This window comes from Semicossyphus pulcher, unplaced genomic scaffold (genome assembly GCF_022749685.1).
Source record: "Semicossyphus pulcher isolate SPU_LCO1_2020_fin unplaced genomic scaffold, fSemPul1.0.p SCAF_22, whole genome shotgun sequence".
Taxonomy (NCBI): domain Eukaryota; kingdom Metazoa; phylum Chordata; class Actinopteri; order Labriformes; family Labridae; genus Semicossyphus; species Semicossyphus pulcher.
The window spans coordinates 16,208,108-16,222,929 of record NW_027211696.1 but is presented as its reverse complement, the minus strand read 5'-3'; the positions used below and the strand labels follow the sequence as shown (position 1 = coordinate 16,222,929).

Genomic DNA, 14,822 nt, shown 5'->3' with positions numbered 1-14,822 from the left:
GGTCGAAGAGGGCAGGCTGATAAGAGTGTCCTCCCAGCCACTAGATGGCAGTGTCACACTGCAGATGTTGGTTTTTAATGTGGGACAAATGCATTAATTTGGATTTTTTAAAAGGATAATCTAATTTATTATTTCTTGAAATATTTTTAGATACAAATACAATGTTATGCGATTGATTGATGATTAGTATCATGTACATAGGTTCCCACATTGACTGATAATACAAGTAAATAATTGTTCCTCGCCTTCATAGCTACAAAAGTACATTTCATACAAGTACACTTATCCCTAAAGGAGGTCGAGGTAGAAATAAAAATCTGACACACCGAACAAGACAGACAGGAGAGCGAGAGGGAGAAGCCATTTCAATAGATAAAGCTAACTGCTAAGCTAACTGCTAAGCGAGTTAAAGTTAAACAGTTTAGCAGATAAGTTGCTAAAGTAACAATGAGAGTCCTTCAACACATTAGCAGAGAAAACAAAACAGGAAATGACGCAATACGCTGACCGTAGTACGCCGACTTCCTGTCTGATTTCCCCGTTAAGAGGAATATAAGAGCATAACATTTTTTATATCAAGAGCTTTAAAGACCCACAAGAACAACCAAAAACCATCAAATACATTTTAAAAATTAAAAATGTTCCCATGGAAAAAATAAAATAAATCACTACAAGCCACAGCAGAGACCTGAGCTCCGTATAACCTGCCTGACAACAACAAACAATGTTCTTTTGTATAGTTTTGCCAAAATGGAGCATGTAGAGGTTAAAAAGACGAGGCTCTCCTGAAGAGTTTATAGTCAACGTTTGTTATTTGAATTTAGTATAATGGTTTAAAGGCACTCTACAATGTTTTATCTAATAAAGCGCATCAAAGAGAGCAATATGGCTTTTTTAAAACACAAGAGCACAAAGAAGGCGACTTCACTTGAGGAGTTGTTATTTTCCTCTGATGATCTGAAGAGTTTACTCAAACAAACGTGCTAAGGTAGGTTGTACATTAAGGGGGAATTACCAATGCAAGGATGATTGTCTTCCCCAAATGACTTCCTCTCCTCAGTCATTTGGATCCTAGACTTCTCCTTCGTCAAAGTACAACCTTGCACCTACAGTCTTGCAGCCGGCTTTAGAAAACACTCTCTCAGATTTAGGGATATATATGAAATCTTCAGCCACCTTTTCAGCCACTTTTTGGTTTGGCCACATTCCTCTGGCTTTCATCTCAGCCATGACACAATGGACCACGTGCTCCTTCTCCAGGGGCAGAAATGGGATGAAGGCGTCAATCATGTTCCCCTCAATCAATGTTGAATGCCAAAAGCCATCTACATGGGGAGATTAAGAGATAGTAAAAATTTAAAAAATCAAGGTTTTTAATTCATTCTTTTTCTTGTGTGTTTGATGACCAAGACAGAAATAAGCAGTCGACTCACTGTTCAATGCTGAGTCAGAGAGCGATGGTTCCAAGTCCCTAAGCTTGATCTCCTTTCGATCTCGCCCTTCTTTCCAGAAATCTAAAGCTTTCTGTGTGATGAAGTCTCCTCCGTTATTGCTTGGGAGAAGATTAGAAACAGGAAACATTTTAAATCAGATTCATCGTTTCTGTTGGCTGGCCAGGTTTGAGGATGATTGCATAAACGTCCTAGGAGCAGCTTGTTAAAGTGTGAGTCCTGTAAATGACAATAAATACCCAAAATAAAATAAAATCAGGCAAAAAGAGGGAAATAAAAAAATGGACATTATTGGCTTACATGAATTAAAAGGCTTTTTAATGAAGATATGTTTTAAGAAGTGATTTAAAATGTTGCAGTTTTGGTATTATCCAACAACAGCAGCAGTTTAATGCAGAGTGTGTCATCAGAGAGTAAATAATTACACTGCTTTTTCTCCTTCTGAGGTTCAGATTAAAATTTCCCAAACAAATGAGTCCTTGCTTTCACCTGAGGAAGATGAAGATGGCTTTCCGATAAGAAACTCCATCCAGCTTGTTGTAGTAGTCGAGGAACGGCTTTATGCTGTCAATCAGGCCAGGATGCATCTTTTCCATCTCATCAAAGATGAACATGGAGCGAGCACAGTTGGAAACATTTCCTTTGATCCACTGCTGTAACTGAGACTGAGGAGAAACAGAAACACTTTTAATCTATACTGTTGACACAAAAGAACACTGTCACTGCTTTTAAATTGTGTGAACTCTTTATAAACCTTGTAGTACTCATTTAGGAGTTTATTGGGGAAGTGAAGCACAGAATTAAAAACATGAACAAAGTCACTGTCCATCCCCTCCTTGTAAATGTTTTCAGCGATCAGCTGACTGACAAAGTTCTTCCCCGTGCCACTCGGCCCGTGCAGAGAGAGCACCAGGGCCTTCTGTGGGTAGTCGTTGCTCATGAATCCAGTCACAGCTTTCAGGATGATGCGTGAAGCAATGTGCTGTCCGAACAGTTTTGTTTCCAGGTCAGCCTGTAGACCTACAGAGTGCACAGCAGGAACAACATGATGGTTTTGACTTTATAGAACAAGAAAGAAAGTTCACAGCCAAAGATCAGAGAAAGACACGCTACATCACAAAGGACATTTACACCAAGACTTCAAATAAAGCAGTTGTATAAGTTTAGTGCTTTAAAAGCTTACACCCACCAGCATTATAAAATTACAGTATGGACAATAAAGACAAAATTATAGATTGTAATTGGAGCACTTATGATATTTTTTTATCTATTTTCTTTGTATGGCTACTTGGCCATTTCATTCATTCATCCTGAGATTCCTCCCTTTGTGGAGTTACTGGCTAAATATTGCTGATGGTGTCTGAAGGTAACATGTCAGCGGTGCGTCGAAGGCTCTCCCAATACGAAGGCTCCTTGAGATGCGGCAGATAATGCGTCCACGAAGGATCCATCGGGTACATCCTTCGCGGCCCACCGTATCCCAAGATTCATTACACGCCAATTCAAACAAAATGGTGGACTCTTACACTTTTGAGGAATAAACGTATGAAGTTTTTGGTTTCAAATCAATCGAATAGCTAGTGTTACACATTAAAAAAACCGAGATGGATTTGAAACATTTTATTTTTAAATAATAGGTTAAGTTACGTGACGTTAGTTATGCTGGCTAGTTAGCACGCTAGCTAGGAATCGGACCATATTTCAACAACAAGTTAGACGTTGGACGGTTAAACAACAGCTTAACTTAGCATTCAACCACTTCTTTGCTAACACTACGTTAGCTAGGGAGTCAATTCTTAGCTAGCATTACATTAGCTTGGAATTTACATATTTCCTACCATGCAATTTCAGAACCCATTGTCTAGGTCGCCTCTGGGAGTCATGGTGAATTTTGCGGGCATTCTGGTTCAGCCAGCGTTAAGGACTTCCGGCCCATACTTCTCCGTGCGCTGCATTGTTTTAGTCCAATTAAGAACTTATGGAGCGGCCGTGTGTTCAGATAAAAAATGAAGTGATTTTCACCCCCCTAGATACGTCAACAAAATGAACGCTGTCATTTCTTGGTTCATTAAATCCCCTGGAGGAGTGCACAATGATCTGTTTTTGTTTGTAAAAACTAAAAATGCCAGCTTCGTCAGCTCTGTAAACAAGAGGAGAAGAAAACAACACGTAAAATGTTCGTTTGTTAAGGATGTCGGATCAATCTTTTCTGATGCATTCGAGGAAGTCGGGAAATCTAAACGCTGAACGGCTTTGACAACACAGTGTCAAGCAAATTTGTCTCAAGTTGAAATTTTTGAACTAAAGCAGATTGTTAACTGAACTTTGTGCAGGTGTCTGTTTATAGAGATTCTTCAGAAGGTAAATCGTTGAAGATTTCAGGGGATGTACTTCCTGTGGCAGCTGAAGAAGTTCAACCTGTCATCATTGAGTCCATCCTCACCTGCTCCACCACCGTCTGGTACGCTGCTGCCACTGCCTAGGACAAGGGAAGGCTGCAGCGTCTCATCCGCTCATCAGAGAGGATGATTGGCTGAAATCTGCCATCTCTCGAGGACCTGTACACCTCCAGGACTCTGAGGCTTGCAGGTAAGATTGTGGCCGACCCCTCTCACCCTGGACACAGCCTCTTTGAGACCCTCTCCTCCAGCAAGAGACTGCAATCCATCAGGACCAGAACAGTTTCTTCCCCTCTGCTGCCAGCCTCATCAACAAGGCACCGACCACACCCCCACGTGACATGAACTCTCATCCAGCCCCTCAGTCACTTAACATTACACTAATGTTAAGACTTTAAACCAGACTATATGCGTTACATTAACGCACACTGGACTTTTTTATATTGTCTGCACTATTTTCAATTTTATACTGTCAGCTTTTGCATTATACATTAATTTAAAAAAAAATTCTAGTTCTGTGTTAATTGTTCCGCACAAAAACATCAAAGCAGATTTTGTGTGTGTGTAAACCTACTTGGAAGTAAACCCTGATTCAGATTGCTGAAGCCTGCTGACACATGATTGGTCAAAACAACTCGGACTACAAGCGAACTACAAATGGAAATCAGAACACTTCCTGTACTAAAAACCAGAGTCCTTGCCTACAGATACATTTCTCTATAGAATCTGTAAATAGAGATTACCTACCATGTCATTCTACCAAAGGGTAATATAAACTTATAAGTGGCTGAATGCTAAGGTTAGCTGTTGTCTGACTGTATTAAAAAGGTTATGAAGTATGTAAAACCACATAATTCAAGATGTTTATCCAGTTAAAACATACTTCATTAAAACAGCCCAACTGGATGTCTGCATACTTCACATTTGTCTTACCTGTTGCGTTGAAGGAAATCCATTTCGAATCACAACTCTCATGTGAATCGAACAGCCTCTGCCACACACTTGAAATAATGGCAACCGATGCTGTGAGCGGATCAAACGTGTTTACCGGGACAAACACTGCCAAAACAATATGTAACAACAAATACATTCGTACAGCTTTCATAGTGGAAACCTCTGCTTCCTGAAGTCAGACAGCGATAGAGCTATCTTAACCTGATACCAACTCACTTATTAAGCGGACTAATAGCTTCTTAATGCCAGTAACAAGGAGAACTGGTCAAGCAACGTTTGTTTAACATGTTGTCATCATTTCCTTATGAATGCAAAAGTTGCCAAACAAGCTACATTACTTTGATGTTAAACCAGGTGGCTACAAGAGTTTGAATGTAAGGCTGATGTACCAGCCGCCAGCCTTCAGACCCTCAGGGGCCTTAAAAACCAAAACTGTCTATGTGGTTTTTTGTAATGATGACGTTGTTCCTTTTTTTTAATCTTATACCACATAACTGAATCACAATATACACTGACACGATACGGGCCTTCAGGTGAGTATCAACACCTGGTGTTGAGGACTTGTCTTAAAGACGGTCCCTGCGTCTACAATATTTGCTTAAAGTTCCTCAGCTCAATTGTGTTAAATAAAACTACTATAAAGCAACCATCTGGTTATAAACTGGGTAGAGGAGGGCAGGGGTAAAGTGTGACTCCAGCCACTAGATGGCAGTGTCACACTGCAGCTGTTGTCTGTGAAGGTTTTGTTATTGTTTCATTCTACTGTGCTTCATGCAAAGAGTTTCGCTGAAGAGGACAGTACAGACATTTGCTTCAGTTGGCTAGCCTCTGCTGTTAAATACTCTTCTGTCTTAGGGAGGCTGTTGAATCTAGAGTACTTCTCAATGAACCCACAGTACTATCAACAAACAGATCAAGCTCAGAAGAGGACTAACATTAGTACAAGAGCTTTCTGTAGCATAAAGATATGGTAATAAATTAAAAGTAGAGGGAATTGCTTCCGTAAAATTAGCTACAGCCTTCTAGTGACTACATTTTTGTTAACTGGCTCAGTTGGTAGGAAATCAACTGTTACTAAATAGTGATCCGATAAAAGAGGATTTTGTGGAAAGACACTTCAGTTTTTTTTCGGTTTCAAGGCCATGAGCTAGAACAAGGTCGAGGGTGTGGTTAAAGCGGTGATAGGCTTGTTTACACTTTGAGTGAAGCCAGTAGAGTCCAATAGAGACATAAACGCCATGCTAAGGCTATCATTGATCACATGGATATTAAAGTCACCAACAATAATTATTTTATCTGTACTAAGGACTACATTTGATAAAACTTGCTTTGAGCGGATCAAACGTGTTTACCGGGACAAACACTGCCAAAACAATATGTAACAACAAATACATTCGTACAGCTTTCATCGTGGAAACCTCTGCTTCCTGAAGTCAGACGGCGATAGAGCAATCTTAACACGGTACAAATTCACTTATTAAGTGGACTAGTAGCTTCTTAATGTCATTAACAAGGAGAACTGGTCAACCAATGTTTGTTTTACATGTTGTCATCATTTCCTTATGAATGCAAAAGTTGCCAAACAAGCTACATTACTTTGATGTTAAACCAGGTGGCTACAATACTGGGAAGTTGAGTTTGAATGTAAGGCTGAGGTAGCAGCCGCCAGCCTTCAGACCCTCAGGGGCCTAAAAAACCAAAACTGTCTATGTGGTTTTTGGTAAAAATGTGAGGTTGTACCTTTTTCTTAATCTTAATCTTATACCACATATGCATCACTGAATCACAATATACACTGACCCCATTAAGGTGAGTATAGATCAGATACACTTGTACACCTGGTGTTGAGGCCATGTCTTAAAGATGGTCCCTGTGTCTAAAAGCTTGCAGGATGCATTACTTTGCTTAAATTGAGCATGTTCCTACAATTATTTGTGTTAAATAAAACTACTGACAAGCAACCATTTGGCCAGGTCATGTAATGGGTCGAAGAGGGCAGGCTGATAAGAGTGTCCTCCCAGCCACTAGATGGCAGTGTCACACTGCAGATGTTGGTTTTTAATGTGGGACAAATGCATTTGGATTTTTTAAAAGGATAATCTAATTTATTATTTCTTGAAAATCTTACATAGTAAAATACAGTGTACATATTTTTAGATACAAATATAATGTTAGGCAATTGATTAATGATTAGTATCACGTACATAGGTTCCCACATTGACTGATAATACAAGTAAATAATTGTTCCTCGCCTTCATAGCTACAAAAGTACATTTAATACAAGTACACTTATCCCTAAAGGAGGTCGAGGTAAAAATAAAAATCTGACACACAGAACAAGACAGACAGGAGAGCGAGAGGGAGAAGCCATTTCAATAGATAAAGCTAACTGCTAAGCTAACTGCTAAGCGAGTTAAAGTTAAACAGTTTAGCAGATAAGTTGCTAAAGTAACAATGAGAGTCCTTCAACACATTAGCAGAGAGAAAACAGGAAATGGCGCAATACGCTGACCGTAGTACGTCGACTTCCTGTCTGATTTCCCTGTTAAGAGGAATATAAGAGCATAACATTTTTTATATCAAGAGCTTTAAAGACCCACAAGAACAACAAAAAAACATCTATTGTCTGATTATGATAAACAATGTTCTTTTGTATAGTTTTGCCAAAATGGAGCATGTAGAGGTTAAAAAGACGAGGCTCTCCTGAAGAGTTTATATGTTTAATGATTTATATTTGTTATTTGAATTTAGTATAATGGTTTAAAGGCACTCTACAATGTTTTATCTAATAAAGCGCATCAAAGAGAGCAATATGGCTTTTTTAAAACACAAGGGCACAAAGAAGGCGACTTCTAGAGTTCTTCTTTTTGAAAGTACAATTTTCCACCCACGGTCATACAGCCCATTTTAGAAAACACTCTCTCAGATTTAGGGATATATATTAAATCTTCAGCCACCTTGTCAGCCACTTTTTGGTCTGGCCACATTCCTCTGGCTTTCATCTCGGCCATGACACAATGGACCACGTGCTCCTTCTCCAGGGGCAGAAATGGGATGAAGGCGTCAATCATGTTCCTGTCAATCAATGTTGAATGCCAAAAGCCATCTACATGGGGAGGTTAAGAGATAGGCAAAATTTAAAAAATCAAGGTTTTTAATTCATTCTTTTTCTTGTGTGTTTGATGACCAAGACAGAAATAAGCAGTCAACTCACTGTTCAATGCTGAGTCAGAGAGCGATGGTTCCAAGTCCCTAAGCTTGATCTCCTCTCGACCTCGCCCTTCTTTCCAGAAATCTAAAGCTTTCTGTGTGATGAAGTCTCCTCCGTTATTGCTTGGGAGAAGATTAGAAACAGGAAACATTTTTAAATCAGATTTATTGTTAACATATTTGTAGTTTTAAAATGGAAAAATGGAAGTGTTCTTTAAGTTGTAATCTCAAAGACCACAGTTGTCACTGGGCAACCCAGTTAGTGACACGTTTTTCGCCCAGTCTGGGCGTGCTTGTGTCGCACTAGACACCCAGTCCATAATACTGCAAGAGCTTTCATCGTGGGCCATAGGCTCAATCAACATTGTGTTACCTCATTCGGCGATAGATAGTGACTTTAAAATGTGTGAGATTATCACTTTAATGCATCAAGTTAACATAGTTATAGTTATAGTTATAATATAGTTAAGTATAAAGTGTGGACACCACAATTTAGTGTGTGAATCAAATTTTTGGAGCAGATGGCGGGGGAGGCTGCGGGACAGACCTGGTAAACCTAAACATGTAGTGAGGGTGAACTGGGAACATCTGGCGGAGGCCCCTGTCCGCGAGGTCTTCAACTCCCATCTCTGGAATAATTTCTCTTGCATCCCGAGGGAGGTTGGGGACATGGAATCCGAATGGGCCGTGTTCAAAGCCTCCATTGTGGAAGTGGCTACAAGCAGTTGTGGCCAGAAGGCTGTCGGTGCCTGTCGTGGCGGCAACCTGAGAACCCGTTGGTGGACACCGACGGTGATTGAAGCCGTCAGGCTGAAGAAGGAGGCCTTTCGGACTTGGATAGCCCAGGGGTCTCCAGAGGCAGCAGACAGGTACCGAGTGGCCAGAAGGGCTGCAGCTTCTGTGGTTGTGGAAGCAAAAACCCAGGTGCTGGAGGAGTTCCGGGAGGCTATGGAGAAGGACTTTGGGTTGGTCTCAAAGAAGTTCTGGCAAACCGTTAGACGACTCACGAAGGGGAAGCAGGGATTGGCTCAAACTGTTTAGCAGAGGTGGAGAACTGCTGACCCGGACTGAGGATATTGTCGGGCGGTGGTAGGAACACTTTGAGGAACTCCTGAACCCAGCCAAAACGACCTCTGATGAGGAGGCAGAGTCTGAAGGTCCAGGGGAAGCCTTATCTATAGCCGTGGCAGAGGTCACTGAGGTAGTCAAGAAGCTACGCAGTGGCAAGGCGCCAGGTGTAGATGAGATTTGCGTTGACATGCTAAAGGCTCTGGACATTGTTGGACTGTCGTGGCTGGCACGCCTCTTCAATATCGCATGATGGTCTGGGACAGTACCTGTGGCAGACCGGGGTGCTGGTTCCCATTTTTAAAAAGGGGGAGTGAACGGTGTGTCCCAACTATTGGGGTATAACACTACTCAACCCTGGGTGGTCCTATGAGGGGTACTGCGGGAGTATGGGGTACCGGGGTCGTTGATACGAGCCATTCGGTTGCTGTATAACCAATGTGAGAGCTGTGTCCACATCCTTGGCACAAAGTCAAACACGTTCCCGGTGCGTGTTGGCCTCTTCTGCTTTTTGCAGATGATGTTGTCCTGTTGGCTTCATCAAGCTGGGACCTCCAGCAGGCATTGGGGCGGTTTGCCGCCAAGTGTGACACGGTTGGGATGAGAGTCAGCACCTCCAAGTCTGAGGCCATGGTTCTCTGCCCGAAACCGGTTGATTGTCCCCTCTGGGTGGGGAGTGAGTCTTTGCCTCAAGCGAAGGAGTTTAAGTATCTCGGGGTATTGTTCACGAGTGAGGGTAAAATGGATCATGAGATTGACAGGCGGATCGGTGCAGCTTCAGCAGTAATGCAGGCGTTGTACCGGACCGTGGTGGTGAAGAGGGAGCTGAGCCTGAAGTCAAAGCTTTCTGTTTACCAGTCGATCTACGTTCCAACCCTCACCTATGGTCACAAGCTTTGGGTAGTGAACGAAAGAATGAGAACGCGGATACAAGCGGCCGAAATGAGTTTCCTTCGGAGGGTGTCTGGGCTCAGCCTTAGAGATAGGGTCAGGAGCTTGGAGATCAGGGGGGAGCTTGGAATAGAGCCGCTTCTACTTCGTGTCGAAAGGAGCCAGTTGAAGTGGTTCGGCGGTTTCACCTGGGTCACCTTACTGAGTAGGCTGCCACCGCTACCCGGCCCTGGATAAGCGGAAGACAATGGATGGATGGATGAAAATTGTTACCTCACGAGCCTTACTTCCTCTGACCAGTAGGTGGTGCTATGATTTGGGTAAACCTTGGCAATATATAGTGACAAAATGTGGGGCAGATTGGACATTGAATATTAGTGTTACATTTAATTTTTTAACACTTTTTTAACATTAAGGTCTTTTCTATTGGCTGACCAGGTTTGAGGATGATTGGATAAACGTCCTAGGAGCAGCTTGTTGAACTATGATTCATGTAAACAACAATAAATAATAAAATAAAATTTTATTTAAAAAAATTAGACATTATTGGCTGACATTGATAAAAGGCTTTTTAATTAAGATATGTTTTAAGAAGTGATTTAAAATGTTGAAGTTTTGGTAATTTCCAACAACAGCAGCAGTTTAATGCAGTTATGTCATCAGGAAGTAAATAATTACACTGCTTTTTCCCCTTCTGAGGTTCAGATTAAAATTTCCCAAACAAATGAGTCCTTGCTTTCACCTGATGAAGATGAAGAGGGTTTTCCGATAAGAAACTCCACCCAGCTTGTTGTGGTAGTCAAGGTACGGCTTTATGCTGTCAGTAAGGTCAGGAGGCATCTTTTCCATCTGATCAAAGATGAACATGGAGCGAGCACAGTTGGAAACATTTCCTTTGATCCACTGCTGAAACTGAGACTGAGGAGAAACAGAAACACTTTTAATCTATACTGTTGACACAAAAGAACACTGTCACTGCATTTAAATTGTGTGAACTGTTTATAAACCTTGTAGGTCTCAATTTGGCCTTTATGTGGGAAGTGAAATAGAGAATTAAAAACATGAACAAAGTCACTGTCCATCCCCTCCTTGTAAATGTTTTCAGCGATCAGCTGACTGACAAAGTTCTTCCCCGTGCCACACGGCCCGTGCAGAGAGAGCACCAGGGGCTTCTGTGGATAGTCGTTGCTCATGAATCCAGTCACAGCTTTCAGGATGACGCGTGAAGCAATGTGCTGTCCGAACAGTTTTGTTTCCAGGTCAGCCTGTAGACCTACAGAGTGCACAGCAGGAACATCACGATGGCTTTGACTTTATAGAACAAGAAAGAAAGTTCACAGCCAAGGATCAGAGAAAGACACGCTACATCACAAAGGACATTTACACCAAGTGTAGAAAATGCTGCAAAGTGACAAGTGTGTTAATAATTATTATTAAGTGCCTTTAATTATGTGGGGTCTTTTGTTTTGAAGTACTGTTGGTTATATCGTCAAGATCATACGATTGGGAGCTTACCCACAGGCTCGCTGTATTAAGTGACATCATTCACATTAATAAGCTGACTGCTTCAGAGTGATAGATGAGTGAGGGACAGTGCGGTGCAATAACTTGTGAAGAGTGATGTGTGCGTAAATGCATAAGAGTAAGTATTTTCTACTGAATGACCGTATTTCTTGTGTTAATGTAGATACACATACTTAATGTCAGCCAATTCTGATCAGGATTCTGCGCTCTGATGTTGGCTGTTTGATGTTTATGCTAATTATATGCACGTTATTACGGTCGTCGGACCTGCATCACGTTAAGTTTAAACATGTTCATGTGTGTTAATGTGTTCATAATCTGTTTAGTAATGTTATGTGCTTAATTGTTGAGCTTGGGTACGACGTGAATGGTGTTAATCATATTGTGACCGTCTGTGCTTGGATGTAGCACGTCCGTAGGTTTTCAAAATAAAGGTATCCTGCCGGTTGGGCATCGGGAGATTTAACATTAGCCGTAAATAACCGGAAGTGTTAGGATCACATTGGCAGTAACTTCACAGAATGTATATATGAGAGAGAATCTCATGTAATGAGTGTTTATCACTTCTCTGTTCATATGAGTGTATTTATGTATATATTATTCATTCTTTTGTATGTATCTTCTTTCTTTTATAGAAACCACACACACATACACAAGCACGCACCCACGTTACCTTGTATTGCAACTGGATTACATGTAAGCCTGTCACTACTAAGGAGGGAATAAAGCAACATCAACCATCGCCTGCCTCTTCAATACCTACTCTTGAGCTTTGGCCTTAAGTGGTGTGTCAACAAATGAGTCATCCTTTTTCTGGGCCGCAAAGGATGTACCCGATGGATCCTTTGTGGCCCAGAAAAAGGATGGCTCATTTGTTGACAAATTCTGGGCCGCAAAGGATGTATCCGATGGATCCTTTGTGGCCCAGAAAAAGGATGACTCATTTGTTGACACACCCCATACGTAAATACACTCATATGAACAGAAAAGTGATAAACACTCATTACATGAGATTCTCTCATATATACATTCTGTGAAGTTACTGCCAATGTGAACCTAACACCGTATCCCGAGATTCATTACACGCCAATTCAGATTAACCACGTCATTCTACCAAAGAGGTAACATATCCTTATAAGTGGCTGAATGCTGAGGTTAGCTGTTGTCTTACAGTATTAAAAAGGGTTATCAAGTATGTAAAACTACATAATACATTCGTCTTACCTGTTGCGTTGAAGGAAATCCATTTCGAATCGCAACTCTCCTTTGAATCGAACACCCTCTGCCACACATTTTTAAAAATGCCCACCGTTGCTTTGAGCGGATCAAACGTGTTTACCGGGACAAACACTGTCAAAACAATATGTAACAACAAATACATTCGTACAGCTTTCATCGTGGAAACCTCTACTTCCTGAAGTCAGACGGTGATAGAGCAATCTTAACACGATACCAACTCACTTATTAAGCGGACTAATAGCTTCTCAATGCCAGTAACAAGGAGGTGGCCACAATACTGGGAAGTTGAGTTTGAATGTAAGGCCGATGTAGCAGCCGCCAGCCTTCAGACTCTCAGGGGCCTTAAAAACATAAACTGTCATTAAATGTGGTTTTTTGTAATGATGACGTTGTTCCTTTTTTTAAATCTTATACCACATAACTGAATCACAATATACACTGACACGATACGGGCCTTAAGGTGAGTATTGACACCTGGTGTTGAGGCCATGTCTTAAAGACTGCGTCTACAATATTTGCTTAAATTGAGCAAGTTCCTCAGCTCAATTGTGTTAAATAAAACTACTATAAAGCAACCATCTGGTTATAAACTGGGTAGAGGAGGGCAGGGTTAAAGTGTCACTCCAGCCACTAGATGGCAGTGTCACACTGCAGCTGTTGTCTGTGAAGGTTTTGTTATTGTTTCATTCTACTGTGCTTCATGCAAAGAGTTTCGCTGAAGAGGACAGTACAGACATTTGCTTCAGTTGGCTAGCCTCTGCTGTTAAATACTCTTCTGTCTTAGGGAGGCTGTTGAATCAAGAGTACTTCTCAATGAACCTGCAGTACTATCAACAAACAGATCAAGCTCAGAAGAGGACTAACATTAGTACAAGAGCTTTCTGTAGCATAAAGAGATGGTATTAAATTAAAAGTAGAGGGAATTGCTTCCGTAAAATTAGCTACAGCCCTATCAGACAAACTTCTAGTGACTACATTTTTGTTAACTTGCGTGTACTCAGTTGGTAGGACATCAACTGTTACTAAATAATGATCCAATAAAAGAGGATTTTGTGGAAAGACACTTAAGGTTTTTTTCGGTTTCAAGGCCATGAGCTAGAACAAGGTCGAGGGTGTGCAGTGATAGGCTTGTTTACACTTTGAGTGAAGCCGGTAGAGTCCAATAGAGACATAAACGCCATGCTAAGGCTATAATTGATCACATGGATATTAAAGTCACCAACAATAACTATTTTATCTGAACTAAGGACTACATTTGATAAAACGTTATATTCTTCCCGACACAGCCAGGTTTCAGTTAAAGAGAGAAAATCATTTTTAAATTTAAATAATTAATTTCAAAAAATATTAATAGAAATTAGAAAAAGCAAGAATATCCAATGAGGTGTGTCTTATTTGTTTAAATGAGTATTAACATCTGACATTGATTTGAGGACACTGGGTCACATGACATGGAACCTATTTTTTTTCAATAAAAATACTAATAGAAAATATTAGCAATAATCCAATATGATGAAAATTGTCGAAGAAAAAAAAACAACATAAAATTTCCCCCCCAAAAAACATGAATAAAAAATAGAAACAATTGAGGACACAGGGTCACATGACAAAAAATTTACATTTTCCACAAAAATATAAATATAAAAAAGAAAAAGAAAAAAAATGAGTGTGTCTTATCTGTCCAAGTGAGTATTAACATCTGACATTGATTTGAGGACACTGGGTCACATGACATGAAAACTATTGAAAACACATAAAAATAATAATAGATAATATTTGCGGCAATAATCCAATGTAATGAGATTTGTTGAGATGTATTATTTTTATTTTCCATAACAATATTAAGAAAAAAAGAAACATTTGAGGACATTGGGTCACATGACAGGGAAGATATTTAAAAAAGAAAAAAAAAACATAAAATGTTAATGTAAAATAGAAAAAGAAAAAAACCCAAAAACAATGTAATGACGTATGTCTAAGTGAGCATTAACATCTGACACTGATTTGAGGACGCTGGGTCACATGGCAGGGAAGATATTGAAAAAACCCCATAAAATGTATCATGAAATGTTAATGTAAAATAAGA

General features: G+C 40.4%; 2 protein-coding genes across 2 annotated transcripts; both read right to left on the bottom strand.

Moving 5' to 3' along the window:
- Positions 1-181: 181 nt before the first annotated feature.
- On the bottom strand, positions 182-5,018 carry LOC138602037 (torsin-1A-like). Its single transcript, XM_069673400.1, has 5 exons — positions 4,784-5,018; positions 2,206-2,471; positions 1,941-2,116; positions 1,434-1,552; positions 182-1,325 (listed from the first exon to the last, which is right to left on the bottom strand). The coding sequence occupies exons 1-5, from the start codon at positions 4,953-4,955 to the stop codon at positions 1,072-1,074; spliced, it is 987 nt and encodes a 328-aa protein (XP_069529501.1). The 5' UTR covers positions 4,956-5,018; the 3' UTR covers positions 182-1,071.
- A 2,638-nt stretch (positions 5,019-7,656) lies between these two features.
- Positions 7,657-12,893, bottom strand: LOC138602247 (torsin-1A-like). The gene is made up of 5 exons (XM_069673688.1): positions 12,722-12,893; positions 10,981-11,246; positions 10,716-10,891; positions 8,019-8,137; positions 7,657-7,910 (listed from the first exon to the last, which is right to left on the bottom strand). The coding sequence occupies exons 1-5, from the start codon at positions 12,891-12,893 to the stop codon at positions 7,657-7,659; spliced, it is 987 nt and encodes a 328-aa protein (XP_069529789.1).
- Positions 12,894-14,822: the final 1,929 nt, after the last annotated feature.

Bases quoted from the DNA above. Each gene is read 5' to 3' on its own strand.
- LOC138602247 (XM_069673688.1), bottom strand. From the start codon at position 12,893: ATGAAAGCTGTACGAATGTATTTGTTGTTACATATTGTTTTGACAGTG. The intron at 11,247-12,721 runs GTAAGACGAATG...TGCACTCTGTAG, and splicing joins GATTTCCTTCAACGCAACAG to GTCTACAGGCTGACCTGGAA. The intron at 7,911-8,018 runs GTGAGTTGACTG...CTCCCCATGTAG, and splicing joins CTCTGACTCAGCATTGAACA to ATGGCTTTTGGCATTCAACA.
- LOC138602037 (XM_069673400.1), bottom strand. From the start codon at position 4,955: ATGAAAGCTGTACGAATGTATTTGTTGTTACATATTGTTTTGGCAGTG. The intron at 2,117-2,205 runs GTTTATAAAGAG...GTTTCTCCTCAG, and splicing joins TCCTAAATGAGTACTACAAG to TCTCAGTTACAGCAGTGGAT. The intron at 1,326-1,433 runs GTGAGTCGACTG...CTCCCCATGTAG, and splicing joins CTCTGACTCAGCATTGAACA to ATGGCTTTTGGCATTCAACA.